Here is a 15,667-nt window from a genome sequence, read left to right as displayed (position 1 = left end):
CTAAAGCAAATGTAATTAGGTCATTCATTTGGCTATACCGTACATGAAAGACAAACCCCAGCCTGCCCACAATGATAGACAAATTCTTCATTTTACGAGTGTTGCTCATTTATGGTTGTTTTACATGACTAATCTTCTATCCACAGCTGACATCTATGCCACTTGAGCCAATTGCATAGTTTTGCATGGCTATATGATGTTATAGACATTAGCTTTCATAGGCAACTTCAAGTTTTGTGAGCAGTTAAATGTCTACTTTCCTATGAGCACCTTTTCATCCATTACATGGAACAGAGCTGAGCTGCACATCCTATCTACCAGCTACATGTCTATGGCTCATGCCGAAGCATAAATGGAGAACTAGTTAGCTGTAACCATGTGGTGCTGTCAGCATGTATGACTATCTGTCTGATAGGTGCCACACTCTCTGTGGACAAAGAGAGGGCTGTGTCGGGATGGATGAAAGAGAGAGAAAGGGAGGGAGGAAGGAAAGATCTAAAAGGAGAGGGTACACTGCAGCTATTGTTCCTAGCTTGTGTCTCTTATCTTGAATGGGCCGCTCAGCTGATATGCATGCAGGTGTACACGGCTTCTGACCAGGATCATGTTCACTAGCCATAAAACAGAAGGAATGGTCGGAAGGGGAGTAAAACAGGGGAGGTACTATCAGAACTTGTCCAATAAGAAACAGTTGTTTTCCGTCTCACAACGTTTTGATAATTTTTTTGCCACAGTGTGCCCCAATGAACACAACCCAGAGCATGTGCCTCAATATGTCTAAGTAAGACCTGGAGTCATTGCTCCCTCTAATTGTTTTCGGACACTGAGCAAATTACAGGTCTGCTGAACTTCCTGCATGTGTTTACTGTGACACTGAGGCTGTACCATCTTTAAGTTACAATTTAAAAGTGGCCAGGTAGGCTACAATGTCTATTTGATCATAATGTAGACCTACTGTACCGGAGTGGCCTACCATAAGCAATTTTGGGGAGAAAATGCATCCCGTAACATTTTAACATGGAAATAGCTGTTCATTCAGCTACAGTAGCAGCAATGTGTGGTGTTCAATGTAGGCCTACATTCCAGGAGACCTTTCAAAGAAACATTAATCTGTTTATCCACTTGTCCTTCAGACAAGGAGGTGACTGAAAATGTTGTTATATTGTGTTTGATGCAAAAAAACACTTTACAAAATGAAATGCATTATTATTATTAAAGAGAATCAGACACAAATGTATTCTACCCTCTGCCTATTGGTGTCACGCCCTGACCATAGTTTACTTTGTATTTTCTATGTTTGATTGGTCAGGGTGTGATCTGAGTGGGTATTCTATGTTTCATGTCTTGTTTGTCTATTTCTATGTTCAGCCTGATATGGTTCTCAGTCAGAGGCAGGTGTTCGTCATTGTCTCTGATTGGGAACCATATTTAGGTAGCCTGGGTTTCACTGTGTGTTTGTGGGTGATTGTTCCTGTCTATGTGTTTTTCACCAGATAGGCTGTTTTAGGTTTTCGTTACGTTCATCACGTTCTTTATTTTGTAGTGTTTGCATTGATTCGTGTTTTACGTTTGTTCATTAAAACATGGATCGCAATCTACACGCTGCATTTTGGTCCGACTCTCCTTCTCATCAAGAAAACCGTGACAATTGGCTACTTATTTGATTATTCAAGCCTGTCTCAAAATACAACAATGCCGCTTTAAGACATAAAAAAGCTCTTTACCTGACTCGTTTTCAAAGATGGCTAGAAATGTACACATTTTGTGCTCTTGTAGGAAGTATTCACTCTCCCATTTCTGACAAGACATTTGCTATAACTGGGCTAAATAACACACTAACTAGCAAAGAAGATAAACAAATGTACACACGTGGATACAGCTCTAGACTTGATCTCAAAACAAGCGCATATACTCCCGACCGTGATTGTCATGTTGCATTGAAAGTGGCTAATGTGACGTTGATTCGATCACAATTCCCACAGTAGATGGAAATGTTGATAGTGTTAACTAACGGGGGAAAACTGTAAAAAGTGAAGTTCAATCTTGTGCTTCTCTGAACGGGCTGGTATTTCTTTGAGGCAGTATATGCCATTTAGCAGACACTTTTAGTCCTGGAGGAGCTGCAGTCGGGGGATCTGTAGAGAACATTGCCTGGGTTGGTTGCATAATCATAGTCTTAGGTCTAGACATTGATTTAAAGTGGTAGTTTACTCCAAATACAAATTAGCATGAATTTCCACTTACCATGCCCCTTTGTGTGTGTATGAGAGTTCAATAAGACTGCGCACACAATTTAAAGCTGCAATATGTAACTTTCTTGACAACCCAACCAAATTCACATTAACATGTGAGTTATATATCTGTCATTCTCATTGAAAGGAAGTCTAAGAAGTGGTCGATCTGTTCTATTTGTGCTATATAGATGCTATATATCCCGTACTTAAGTTTATTTTTTGCATCAAACCAAATATTTTTATAACTAGCCCAAGGAAGACCAAGGCCTGTAGTTTCCAATGGACCCAAATGAATCATAGTGGGCAGAACAAGCAAATAGGTGGGTAGAGCTAAGGACGAGCTAGTGATATCCTATTGGCGCATTCTATCATTTATTTGCATATTTCCGTTAGGGAAGGCCTACTCTGTGAAGTACGCACACAGATAGAACACTGAGACAGATATTTCATTGGGTGTGTAAATGTGAAGCATCCGCTTGCCGTTTTTACTCACTACCAATGAGGTGATGAGAGGAAGCCCAGTGGCCGGCTGTTGTGCCGAAAATCTCCCCCCTGCCAGAATCCCCCCCCTTCGCGTTCTTCATGCTGCGACTTGCTTGCTAGTTAAGATTTCTGCTCTTCATTCCTTTGTCAGTTTAGCCTACATTTCACTGATTTTAGTAACAGAAAGCATTTTTGTCTTCGGTTTTCAGGTTTGGCTATTTGTTTCAAGTGTAGCTTGTATGGCACCCTGGGTGAACCCCCCCTTCAGTGGGGGGGCGGCGGATGCCGCCATGGGCAGCTGCCCATGTCACCCGTACCTAAATCCGTTACTGATTTTTGTATTAGTCTATAAATAAATCTCTTTGCCAAAATTCGTCATCTCTCCCATTTCTCATTTGACTAGTATTTTTGAAAGTGTAAGGATAATAATTCAGCCATAGTTGTTCTGAAATGTTTATTGCTTGCCAACATTTTACTTCTGTCAGGGGGGAGATTTTCGGCACAACACCGCACGGTGAGAAGATGAAACGAGATGGATTTTGGCCGACTTTCTGCAAATTTTCTCATCAATGAAACATTTGATCCGTACAGAATATTCAATTTTCTGTTTCCAAAACTAGAATCTGAAACAGAGTGGACTGCGTTATGTAGACTTTACCCTTTGCCAAAGTAAAACGTTTTGCATTGTTTAGGAGGAGTTCAAGGGCGAATTGAGTTATTGCACACGCGCACCAAAGATTTTGATAACTAACCCAAGACAGACCAGAAACTGTCGTTTCCAATGGGAGCAAATGAATCATGTGCCGGTTTGCATGTGCAACTAATCATGTTGGGCAGAACAATATGCCACTGCCAGTCATTGGGCTTCCTCTCATCACCATATTTGGTAGTAAGCGGAAACTCCAACCTGATGCTTCACATTTATACATAATGTGAAATCAGGATGGAGCGAATAGGTGGAATGGTATCAAATACATCAAACACTGTTCCAGCCCTTTATTATGAGCCGTCCTCCCGTCAGCAGCCTCCACTGGGAGAAATATCTGGCTCATTGTTCTATCTGTGTTCAAACAGCTTAAAATACAATATTTCTGGTTATGGAAAATGTATTTCACAGTGGCTTAGATGGTACAACTATACTTACACTATACCTGCTTGTTTTGTCACATAAACCGAAATAAGGCAAACTAATAGAATTTTAGCAACCATTAAATGAGTTTTCCATAGTGCATCTTTAACTGCACCGTGTGCATGTGTGTGTTTCAGGGCTCAGTGGACTCTCTGAAAATGGCTCTGGGTGGCTCCATAGCCAAAGCAGGAATCTTGACCGATTGTCCATTTCAGGGTGATACATATTTTCAGAATTCAGGTACAATCTTTGTATTAATATACCTTTATTTTGCCTAGGTAAGTCAGTTAAGAACAAATTATTATTTTCAATGACACCCTAGGAACAGTGGGTTAGCTGCCTTGTTCAGGGGCAGAACAACATTTTTCACCTTGTAAGCTGAGGGATTTGATCTTGTAACCTTTTGATTACTAGTCCAACTCTCGAACCACTAGGCTACCTGCCACTCTATGTGTTTATGGTATACAACCATAAACACATGCAAATGATCCTCATACTCATTTATTATAATGTATATAATGCCACTGTATATAGACTTTTTGTTTTCTTTTGTTCTACTGTATTATTGACTGTATGTTTTGTTTATTCCATGTGTAACTCTGTGTTGTTGTATGTGTCGAATTGCTGCACTTTATCTTGGCCAGGTCGCAGTTGCAAATGAGAACTTGTTCTCAACTAGCCTACCTGGTTAAATAAAGGTGAAATAAATAAAAAATAACGTTGTGTTCACTTCAGCCTCGGAAACACAGACCTAGGAGCAACAGCACTAGGTCTGGGATTAATGACGGATTGTCATGGTAACTTCGAAAAGGGGTAAAAAATGTTCCGGGGAAGGTCCTCTTCAGACAGACAACTCTCCAAACAAATCCCAAGGAAGACGTTTGCAGGAAAAACCTTTGTAGTGGTTTTAGTGAAGTTAGTTGTTTCAGACTAGGGAAATGCACTCATAAAAAATTATCTCCGTGATCTCTATCTTGCTAGCTACTGTACTACTTTGTGTCCGGGGGATGTTCAAGCTAGGGCAACAGGTGCATAAGGCAGTGATGTAGGAAGCCAGAAGTCCCAACTCCGCCCTTTCCTCTCTGCCAAATTGACATGTATTACTTACAGATGTGTAAGCTGGAACATTGGTACATTTTGGGAGGCAACCCGTCTATATAGAGAGACTGTTACCTGTTACCGTACGGTGGGACTCATTGGATTAATAGAAGCTGATCTCGGCACTGTATTCTTATCACTTTAATCCCCTCTAGTGGTGAGACAACATAAATAACATAGAAATGTCATACTGGTTGTTCTTTTTTAATCTCATTACAAGTTGGTCTATTTTCAGCATGACCATTTGAATGCCAGGGGTGTTTACAGGTAGTAGTTCATGTATGTGAGAGGCATTGTTAGGATAGCATATCAAGATAACTAGACTGTGTTGTGTTGTGATTAAAGTGGACCTTTCTGTCTCCATAGCTGGTGCCGATGTCAATGGCATTCTGGGTGAGTATCAATCAGAAAAATTATGGTTTATCAACCTTCCCCTACCCAAATGCTAACTAACAGTTATAGCTACCGGTATAATGCTATCATTTACTTTAAATGTTTCCTTGTGCTTATGTTCTAATGGTTGGACATCTCTGTGTCAGGTGACCATACCAAGGCTTTGATTGGCCAGCTGATCATCTTCAACCAGATCCTGGGTGAACTCCGAGAGGACATCAGGGAACAGGTAAGAGAGCGAGGGGGGGGGGGGGGGGGGGGGGCACAGGAGGAAGTGACAGTGATTCACGTATTGTCTTATCATCAGGTGAATGATAATGGCAAGGGAAAGTAATCAACATTTTAAAATGAATAGATTTGCTAGATAGTTTATCAAAGCCTAAGTCAGATACCCCATTGAGTGTATTAGGAGTTGAGAAATAAAGTTTAAATTATTAGAAAGAAGATACTGCATTATCCCCTTTTCTACTATAGGTATGTCATAAAGAAAAGATTTGCTTTATTCATTAAATAAACGTGACATTTTCCACTGAAAAATAAATAAATACAAAAGAAGACCTTCCAGTGGACAAATACCCTTGTTCTCGAGAGTAACTACAGTATACGTACAAATACAGTTTAAAAAATGAGACATTTCTGGTGACTGATGTATGTTTGTGATCTTCACAGGTGAAGGAGATGTCTCTGATTAGGAACACCATTCTGGAGTGCCAAGCGTGTGGTGAGTGCTTGAAGAGCAGCACTATACTAAGGCTGGGACTTAGTGTATGAAACAGAGGGGATAAAGTAAAGAAAAGGTCAACAAAAATAGACGAGAAGCACAGGAAATCAACAGAGAGATATATTGAAATCTATTAAATACTTTAGCTGTGTTTGATTGGTCTTGCCTGGCACAATGCAACCAATGGAAAAGTCCCTTAAAAAGGCAATTCACTGCCTTGGGTTCGCGCCCAGGCTCTGTCGTAAAAAAAATTCACTGTACAATTCACTGTAAAAAAGGAGAGCTCCCCGCCACTGTTTCGGTAATAAGCTGAGCGATGGGGCTGGAGAAATGTAACCACTCTCAAATTCATAGACAGAGCTATGGATGGAAGGACTGACCATCCATGATGTCAAAATTATAGTTTTAACTATATCTTGAGGCTACAGTTTTTGTTTACATTTACTTTGTTTACACCATGCACCTGGACACCTTGGTTAGCGTACACTGCGCTCAGCCCGCCACAGGAGTCGCTGGTGTAACACAAGCTTATTGGTTCTGATGGGATACGACAGTTGAACTAAGCTTACAAGGCATTTATAAGGGCTATTCTTCAAGAATCAATGGGTACATAATCATTCATTTATACGTAAAAAAAAAAATGCAAACCCTGCCCGTATGCACTCTGTGCAGGCTCGAAGGCATGCTGAAAAATGTCTAATCCTATTTTGAACGCTGGTCTGGTATGTTCTATGTCTTTGTTAACCAGGCTTCCACGAGCCTCACTCTCGCTGCGAGCCCAACCTCTGCTATAAGGGTGTTCCCTGTACAGAGACCCGGGAGTACCCAGGCTATCGTTGTGGTGCCTGCCCAGAAGGCATGACGGGGAATGGCACCCACTGCCAGGACATTGACGAGGTATTCTAAGGGTTCTATTTCTTGAGCACCAAAAAATGATAGCATGATATTTCCTTAACATTCTTGGGTTAAAAGCTTTGTAGCTAAGGTGGCACACGATTTCTCTCGACAACCCAGCTGCAAGAGAATAACAATTAGAAAATTGATGTTTGGCGGCCAGCCTTCATTAAGTGAAGCACTTTGCAGTGCGAAAATAACTTGAATACAATGACATTTGTATTGTTACGTTCTGTTTCTCTCTGTCTCTATGTCTAAGTGTGCCGTAGCCCGGCCCTGTTTCTCGCCCGAGGGGTGCGTAAACACGGCCAAGGGCTTCACCTGTGAACCCTGTCCCGTCGGCTTCTCAGGATCTCTCCTCAGTGGGGTTGGGGTGGAGTTTGCCAAGAGCCACAAGCAGGTCTGACCAACATAAGACCCCCTGCTTCTCACACACACCCACATACAAACATAAACATTGTGCGCCTACACACACACACACACACACACATACACACGGGAGCCTTGCACATGCATGCCATGCACACACACCATCACTATTGACACCTCTTCTCACCCACTGTATGGATGTGCACCGTGCCAAAGTGATTGCCTTTATGGCCATGATGTATTGTCCTTAAATTGTTGTCTCTGTAGGAGTGCACAGATGTGGATGAGTGTGCTGACCTCTCCAACACCTGCGTCCCCAACTCTGTCTGCATCAACACAGAGGTCAGTAGAGGAAAGGGAGTCAGAGGTTTCTAAAGTAAAGATTTACCACTTAAAGAAATACACAATTTTCTCTCCCCCTGCCTCTCTCTCCCCTTCTGTCTCCCCCAACTCCCTCCTTCATCTCTCCCTCTCACCCTTCCTCTCTCTCCCTCCCCCCTTTACCCTCCTGTCCCTCTCCCCCCTCAGGGCTCGTTCAGGTGTGGTCTGTGTAAGGAGAGCTTTGTGGGCAACCAGACGGTGGGCTGTTTCCTGCGGAGGTCCTGTGCCACGCTGGGCTTCAACCCCTGTGACGTCAACGGCCACTGTGTCATAAAGGGTGCTGCCGAGGTCTCCTGCAAGGTAAGACACATATAGCACATCTCAATAGGCAAAAAAAAAAGGAAGTTGTTGAAGCGATAGTTCACCCAAATGACAAAAGGACACATTGGTTTCCTTACCCTGTAATCAGTGTATGGATAGTGTATGCTTTGGTCTAGTTCCCTAGCACTGTTTCCACATGCTAATGTTTTAGTACCAGGGAAACTAAACCAAAGCATGGATTGCTGTCATACCTTGTCCATACACTGTTTAAAGAGTAAGGAAACCAAAATACAATTTTTTATTTGGGTGAACTATCTCTTCAATATCTTTTTAGCAACTAGACAAATCACCAAAATATGACATATTTCCCTAAATGTATTGTCATGGAAAAGACGTCTTTATCTGGTTGTAACAGAAACCAGTTGGTTGTAATCTGGCTATACAGTATCACATCATTAAGAAATCATGTTCCAATTGTTTACTACTTAGTATATTCTCTCTGAATATCTCTTCCAGTGTAATGTGGGCTGGGCAGGAAATGGGTATACGTGTGGTCCAGACACAGACAGCGACGGCTACCCCGACCAGCCTCTCCCCTGCATAGACAATGACTATCACTGTCGAGCTGTAAGCCTGTTCCAAACACACACACACACACACACACACACACACACACACACACACACACACACACACACACACACACACACACACACACACACACACACACACACAAAATGTCTTACTTGCCCTAAAAATGATGTGTTGTGTTCGCTGTGCAGGACAATTGTGTGAACACACCCAACTCTGGCCAGGAAGACGCAGACGGAGATGGTATAGGTGACCAGTGTGATGAAGATGCGGACGGAGATGGAATCCAGAACGTGGAGGTCAGTCTAGCCTTGTATTCTGTCAGTGCGGGGTAATGTTCACTAAGCAAAACGGAATCTCCCTGACTCCACTTCCCACTATTTTGTGTTTCCTCTTTGTTTTTCTAGGACAACTGCCGTCTGGTCCCCAACAAGGACCAACAGAACTCTGATACAGACTCATATGGGGACGCGTGTGACAACTGCCCCAATGTTCCCAATGGCAGCCAGAAGGACACCGACGGAAACGGGGCTGGCGACACCTGTGACAATGACATTGATGGGGATGGTAGGCTATGGATCGCTTATGACAGGGCTATTCAATTACTGTCCCACAAGGACCAAATTACTGCTGTTTTTCCCCCCACCTGGTAGTTCATTGATTGATTCATTGTATTGATTGTGTTCCTTGTCTGATTTAGTTCCTGATTAGAGGGAGAGAATGGAAAACCTAAGTGTTTCAGTCCTGCAGGGTAGCATTGCTGATATAGGATCACTTTTGTCTTTCAGATCATAACGAATAAGAGTATATGAACAGGGAGGACTTAATCCTAGATCATCAGCACTTTTACTCTGAGACGCTTTGTGAATACGGACCCAAGACCGTAATTCAATCGCTCATCTTCCTCCTTCTCATCCTCTCGCCAGGTATCCCAAACGTGCTGGACAACTGTCCCAAGATGCCCAACCCTATGCAGACGGACCGTGACGGGGATGGAGTGGGAGACGCATGTGACAGCTGCCCAGAAGTCAATGACCCTTGCAGGTCAGAGGTCAAGAATACAGTTCTTAGAGCTGAAATAAAAATATTGTTTATTGAGGAAATCTTTGAAATGTCTTTTCTCCATTCAGTCTGACATGGACAATGACCTGGTGGGAGATGTGTGTGACACCAACCAGGATATGTGAGTGATCCTACTAGTTTTCTGGTTTAGGGGGCTTCAGAACCAGATAACAACCCAAAAATGACCCCGTTTACCTGGTTGTTATCTGGTTATATCTCCAGATGACAACCAGGCTGAACCAGGTAAAGCTGTCTTTTTATTGTCATTAAAAAGATATGTATAAAATACATCATTTTACAATAAGTATATAAACTGACCATGACACGTCTTTCTTCTTCTCAATGCAGTTAAGCCTAAACCACACCCCGTTACTCAGAGGGGCGTTCTACAACGCTTTGAGCACTCTCCAAGTCTCCAAGTCTGGAAGTGAATATCACGTAGCGCGAAATTTCACTGATTAATGACATTTGCCCGTGTACTTCAAGATTGAAAAATATAATAAGATAATGTCATGGGAGCGAGCTAGCCACTGACGTCCCTTAACGCTCCATGACAGATTCAATGGCTGTAGCATAGCGTATTCGACAGAATGATTAGCTAATAAATATTTGAGAAATGATGAACAATAAGCATATGCTTTTACCTGATAATAGACTACTACTAATAATGTAACAACTTCAAATACCGAGCTAGTAACATTAAGTAGCCTAGGTTAACTTGGCTGACCTTCAATTGAGGGAACTCAGCAGAGTTCTCTGAGACATTTTTACAACTCATTGAAACTCTGAAAATAAATACATTGGCAAATGTTACCAAACATGATAATAATAGGCCTGCATTACGGTAGGCAGCTAATTTTTCAATGACACTTTCCTTCCCTTGGAAGGTCACTGTCTCTGCGCTGATCGCCTGTGAGTGAGACAATGCTAGCTAGCCAATGGGAGTGTAGTAGAACGCCCCTCTGAATAACGGGGCGTGGTTTTGGTTTAACTGTGTTGGGAAAAAGAAAGACCATGACGTTGAAAAATACGTCAGGCTGACATCATTTCAACCAGTCTTGCCTGCTGGGTCAATGAGCCTGTTTCTAATGTCCCTGTCTTGTCCTCATGTGTCAAGGGATGGGGACGGCCACCAGGACTCCAGGGACAACTGTCCAGACGTCCCTAACAGCTCTCAGCTGGACTCAGACAACGACGGCATCGGCGACGAATGCGACGATGACGACGACAACGATGGCATTCCAGATGCTGGACCTCCCGGGCCGGATAACTGCCGGCTCATCCCCAACCCCAGCCAGACAGACACTGACAGTATGGAAGGAGTCACAGTGAAATAAATGCTTTGTAGCCCAGTCTTAACAGGATTAAAGGCCCAATCTGTTACTTTACTTTCCAGACACGCAGAGAAATTGGAAATTAAAGTTAGATTAGAATTTCATATTCTGTTTTAAATGTTTTGGAATTTTATTGGCCTGCTGACAAAGTACCACAGGGACCTATGTATGTTTGTCCTAAAATATACTGTATGTCATACCAGAGTAACCTATTTCTCTCTATACTCCCATCCCCATCGGTGTTCTCAGAGTGGTATATTTTGTGTTTTGATCTCTCCCTCTGTCCCCCTTGTCCAATCAGAAATGGCGTTGGTGACATGTGCGAGAATGACTTTGACAATGACTCAGTGATAGACTTGATTGACGTGTGTCCAGAGAGCGCTGAGGTCACAATGACCGACTTCAGAGCCTATCAGACGGTCATCCTGGACCAGGAGGGCGAAGCCCAAATCGACCCCAACTGGATAGTGCTCAATCGGGTGACCATTTGGAATATTCCTAGATAGAAAACAAACATTACATTGTATGTACTTTAATTAATTAAGAATTGTTCTGGAATTTTGTTTTAGGGTATGGAAATTGTTCAAACCATGAACAGTGACCCTGGTTTGGCCATAGGTAAGTCTGTAAACCTCCTTCTGTCGCTCTGTGTATCTTTATGTCTGTCTTTCTTTCCTCCTTCCCCTGTCTTTATCCCACTTTCTCTCAGTTTTAAATGAAGCTGTATCAATAAAGAGCATGACAAGTCAAGTATCTCTCTCTCCCTCCACCTGATCCCCACCAGGCATCACAGCCTTTAACGGGGTAGACTTTGAGGGGACGTTCCACATCAACACGGCCACGGACGATGACTATGTGGGCTTCATCTTCAGCTACCAGGACTCGTCCAGCTTCTACGTGGTCATGTGGAAACAGATGGAGCAGACCTACTGGCAGTCGCTGCCTTTTAGGGCCATGGCCCAGCCAGGCCTGCAACTGAAGGTGGGGGACACAGAAAACTGCATCTGTTGGCTTTAAAGGGACATTACACTCCAACATCAAACGTGTGTCAGATGTTTTCAGACCTTCAAAGTTGTCTTATGTCAATAGGAGTACACATCCCACCTCCATCATGTTGTGTTGTTCCAGCTACATGCCTCAACTTCAAATGTAATAGATATTAGATTACCACAGCCAAACACTTGACTTTACTCTTTCTGCTCTACAGGCAGTTAAGTCACGTACGGGTCCCGGTGAATACCTCCGTAATGCCCTGTGGCACACGGGCGACACCCCGGGTGAGGTCACCCTGCTGTGGAAGGACCCCAGGAATGTGGGCTGGAGGGACAAGACATCTTACCGTTGGCACCTCAGCCACCGCCCGCAGGTGGGCTACATCAGGTGAGCAAAACATCAGAGGGCATTACAGCCACAAATGCTCTACTCCTAGTTGTATTCTCCTGCCAATGCACTTCATCATCACAAATGTTCCTCACTGTTTAATTGAGCCGTTTTCTGTATAGAGATAGATCTATAGCTCTTTATGGCTATCTGTATATAATTCAGATTATGCACTGAATGTACAAAGCATTAGGAACACTATCCTCATATTGAGTTGCACCCCTTTCCCATCAGAACAGCCTCTATTCGTCGGGGCATGGACTTTACAAGGTGCTGAAAGCGTTCCACAGGGATACTGGCCCATGTTGACTCCAATGCTTCACACAGTTGTGTCAAGCTGGCTGGATCTCTGCTCCGAATATCTTGATCCATCTCATCCCACAGAGATCTGGTGACTGGGCAGGCCACTGCAGTAAGCTGAATTCACTGTCACCTTTGTGGAACCATTTCTGGACAATCCTATCCTTGTGGCATGGGACATTATCCTGCTAAAGAAATCCATTCACAGATGGACACTCTCCTGCTATTAAGGGATGAATCTGATTGTCAATGATGTTCAGATATCATGTGGCATTCAAACGTTGCTCCACTTTTATCTAGGGGCCCAATGTGTGCCATGAAAACGCACCCCACACCACCACATTACCACCACCCGCCTGCAATGTTGACACGAGCCATGATGGAAACATGTACTGGTTTTCTCCATACCCTAGTCCTCCCATCAGCGTGAAACAACAGGAACTGGGATTCTCCATTGTCCAGTGTTTTTTTTCCTTTGCCCACTGCAACCACAGTTTATTGTCTTTTTCTGAAAGAAGTGGAACTCTGTAAGGTTGTTGGTTGCCATTCACCATTCGTGTCAAGGTACGACGAATTGTGCATTCTTTTATGGGTCTTTGGGCACCAATGTTATACTGGACTGTAGCCCGTCTATTGCACAATTTGTGTCAGCCTCCTTTGTCCTCTTTAATAAATGACTTGTCGTTGGCTGGATGTCCTTTGGGTGGTGAACCATCCTTGATACACACAGGAAACTGTTGAGAGTGAAAAACCCAGCAGCGTTGCAGTTCTTAACATACTCAAACCAGTGCGTCTGGCACCTACAACCATAACCATTTCAAAGGCAATCTTTTGTCTTGACCATTCACCCTCTAACAGATGACATCAATAAGGGATCATAGCTTTCACCTAGATTCACCTGGTCAACCTATATCAGGGAAAGAGCAGGTGGTTTGTACACTCAGTGTATAGAGAGATCATTGTGTATACCCATGTCACAGGGTGAGGCTGTATGAAGGCATGACATTGGTGGCAGACTCTGGCGTGGTGGTGGACACCTCAATGAGGGGCGGGAGGCTGGGCGTCTTCTGCTTCTCCCAGGAGCAAATCATCTGGTCCAACCTGGGCTATCGCTGCAACGGTACGTCAACGCTCTCAGAATATCATTTTCTTGAATTTGAATTTAACCTGGCTACGTTATAATATTTCTTTCTATCTTTTTCCATCAGATACTGTACCAGAGGACTATGAGTTCTACCGCAAGCAGATGCACATCAGGGTGTGACTGAGCCTAGCACAGCATCTGTGCAGATACACACCATCACCTGTGCCTTCGCTGTATCTTGTGTGTGTGTGTATGGTTGTGTGTGTGTGTGTGTTTTAAGGTACATTGACTTTAATGTGGGGCTCTTTCTGTCTTTAGCCCCCACAACGACCTTACAGGTTGGTCAAGTCAAGAGTTTAAGATTGTTTGACAACATTAAAGCTTTTATTATTATTATATAAAATGATGAATGAAAGCTACTTTTAAGGAATTAGGATCGTGAAATCCTAAGGTACATGACTGTGTATAAGGGAAAATTAAATACATATGTTTGAAAAGTGTCAAATCCTACTCTTAGACTTAAACTGAGCATCATAAAGGTTTCAGACTCACAGTTGACGTCACATTACACACCACTGAATCCACTGTTAAATTGTACAATATTTGTCATGATGAAGTTTATAAGGAATTTTATAATTGTTATTTTTATGAGGATCATCGAGACAGACCTATGTGGAAGCCTGTGAGAAACCAATTGCATGATAATAAACATCCAAATATATATATATATATTTTTTAAATATTTTTTACTGAGTGTTTGCATGTAAACCATAATACTAGATCTCGCCAACCCAACATATGCATAAGGTTCATTGGCTACATTTACACAGGAGGGCGAGAAAAAGAGAGACTGGGGAAAAGCAGGAGCTGAGACAAAATGCTGGTTGACTTGACAAACAAGACAAACTGGCAGCAGACAAACAGAGAACACAGGGGATAATGGGGAGATGGGTGACACCTTGAGGGGGGTGGAGACAATCACAAAGACGGATGAAACAGATCCCTCCTCTAGGGACGCCACCTGGCGTCCTACCTGGGCACAGCGGGGTGTCAGCATTGGAACTCAGAGATGAGGCCTGGGTCCAGGATGTCCCTAGCGGAGACCCAGCACCTCTCCTCCAGGCCATAACCCTCCCAGTCAACCAGGTACTGGAAATCCCTGCCCGGAGGTCGAACCTTCAGGAGCCGTCTCATCATGTACACCGGTCGGCTCCCATGGTCTCAATTAAGGCGTTCAATAATTAGTTGCATGTCATGATTTACTCACTTTTTTCATTCTGTTACAATTCACCACAAGCACTGTTACAACTAACCCAGACTATGGGGTAAATTGTTACACTTCACTCCTTGTATTTAAGACAAAATTGTGCATTTGCAATTTGATTTACATATATAGTAACAACACCAAGTTGTAAAGGACAGATGTAGGTTGTTTGTATCACGTTTTGAATACACTACCATAAACGATCTCTGAGAAACTAATGAAAAGGTGGAATGTGTTACAACCATTCCCGGTCTCCTCTACACGCCTCATCATAGCTACCCACCCCTCCTCTTCTTTTTGTTGGAACTTTTTCAATTATACTCAAAACACACACATTTTAGATGCTTTTCACTGACAGCCGCAACTCAATCAGCTATAAGCGTGCTGCCCAAATTGCAGGATTCCTAAATAGGCATAAGCCTACACCACAGGAGGTTGGTGGCACATTAGTTGGGGAGAATGGGCTCGTGGTAATGAGTGGAATGGTATAAAATACATCAAACACATGGTTTCCAGGTGTTTGATGACAGTCCATTTGCGCCATTGCGGCCATCATCATGTATCTGTTCTCCCCTCAGCAGCCTCTTGTGGCTGCTGAGCTAATGATCTGAGCCAATGATCATCTGTGGCTAAGTCATGCTCTCTGGTGAAGTATTAAGATGATTTTTATTTAGACAGGTGTAATTATA

At 43.1% G+C, this 15,667-nt stretch overlaps 1 protein-coding gene across 1 annotated transcript; it reads left to right on the top strand.

Moving 5' to 3' along the window:
* The first annotated feature begins 3,968 nt into the window (after nt 1-3,968).
* Nucleotides 3,969-14,439, top strand: LOC118963985 (thrombospondin-3a-like). Its single transcript, XM_036974774.1, has 20 exons — nt 3,969-4,086; nt 5,311-5,337; nt 5,484-5,566; nt 6,007-6,058; nt 6,807-6,955; nt 7,212-7,352; nt 7,589-7,663; nt 7,850-8,002; nt 8,480-8,590; nt 8,746-8,853; nt 8,962-9,121; nt 9,481-9,605; nt 9,685-9,737; nt 10,734-10,929; nt 11,253-11,429; nt 11,520-11,568; nt 11,735-11,931; nt 12,158-12,330; nt 13,611-13,750; nt 13,839-14,439. The coding sequence occupies exons 1-20, from the start codon at nt 3,969-3,971 to the stop codon at nt 13,892-13,894; spliced, it is 2,343 nt and encodes a 780-aa protein (XP_036830669.1). The 3' UTR covers nt 13,895-14,439.
* The last annotated feature ends 1,228 nt before the right edge of the window (nt 14,440-15,667 follow it).

This window comes from Oncorhynchus mykiss, unplaced genomic scaffold (assembly GCF_013265735.2).
Source record: "Oncorhynchus mykiss isolate Arlee unplaced genomic scaffold, USDA_OmykA_1.1 un_scaffold_879, whole genome shotgun sequence".
Classification (NCBI taxonomy): Eukaryota; Metazoa; Chordata; class Actinopteri; order Salmoniformes; family Salmonidae; genus Oncorhynchus; species Oncorhynchus mykiss.
Note: the sequence above shows the minus strand (reverse complement) of the source record. Positions and strands in the feature narration are given on the sequence as shown.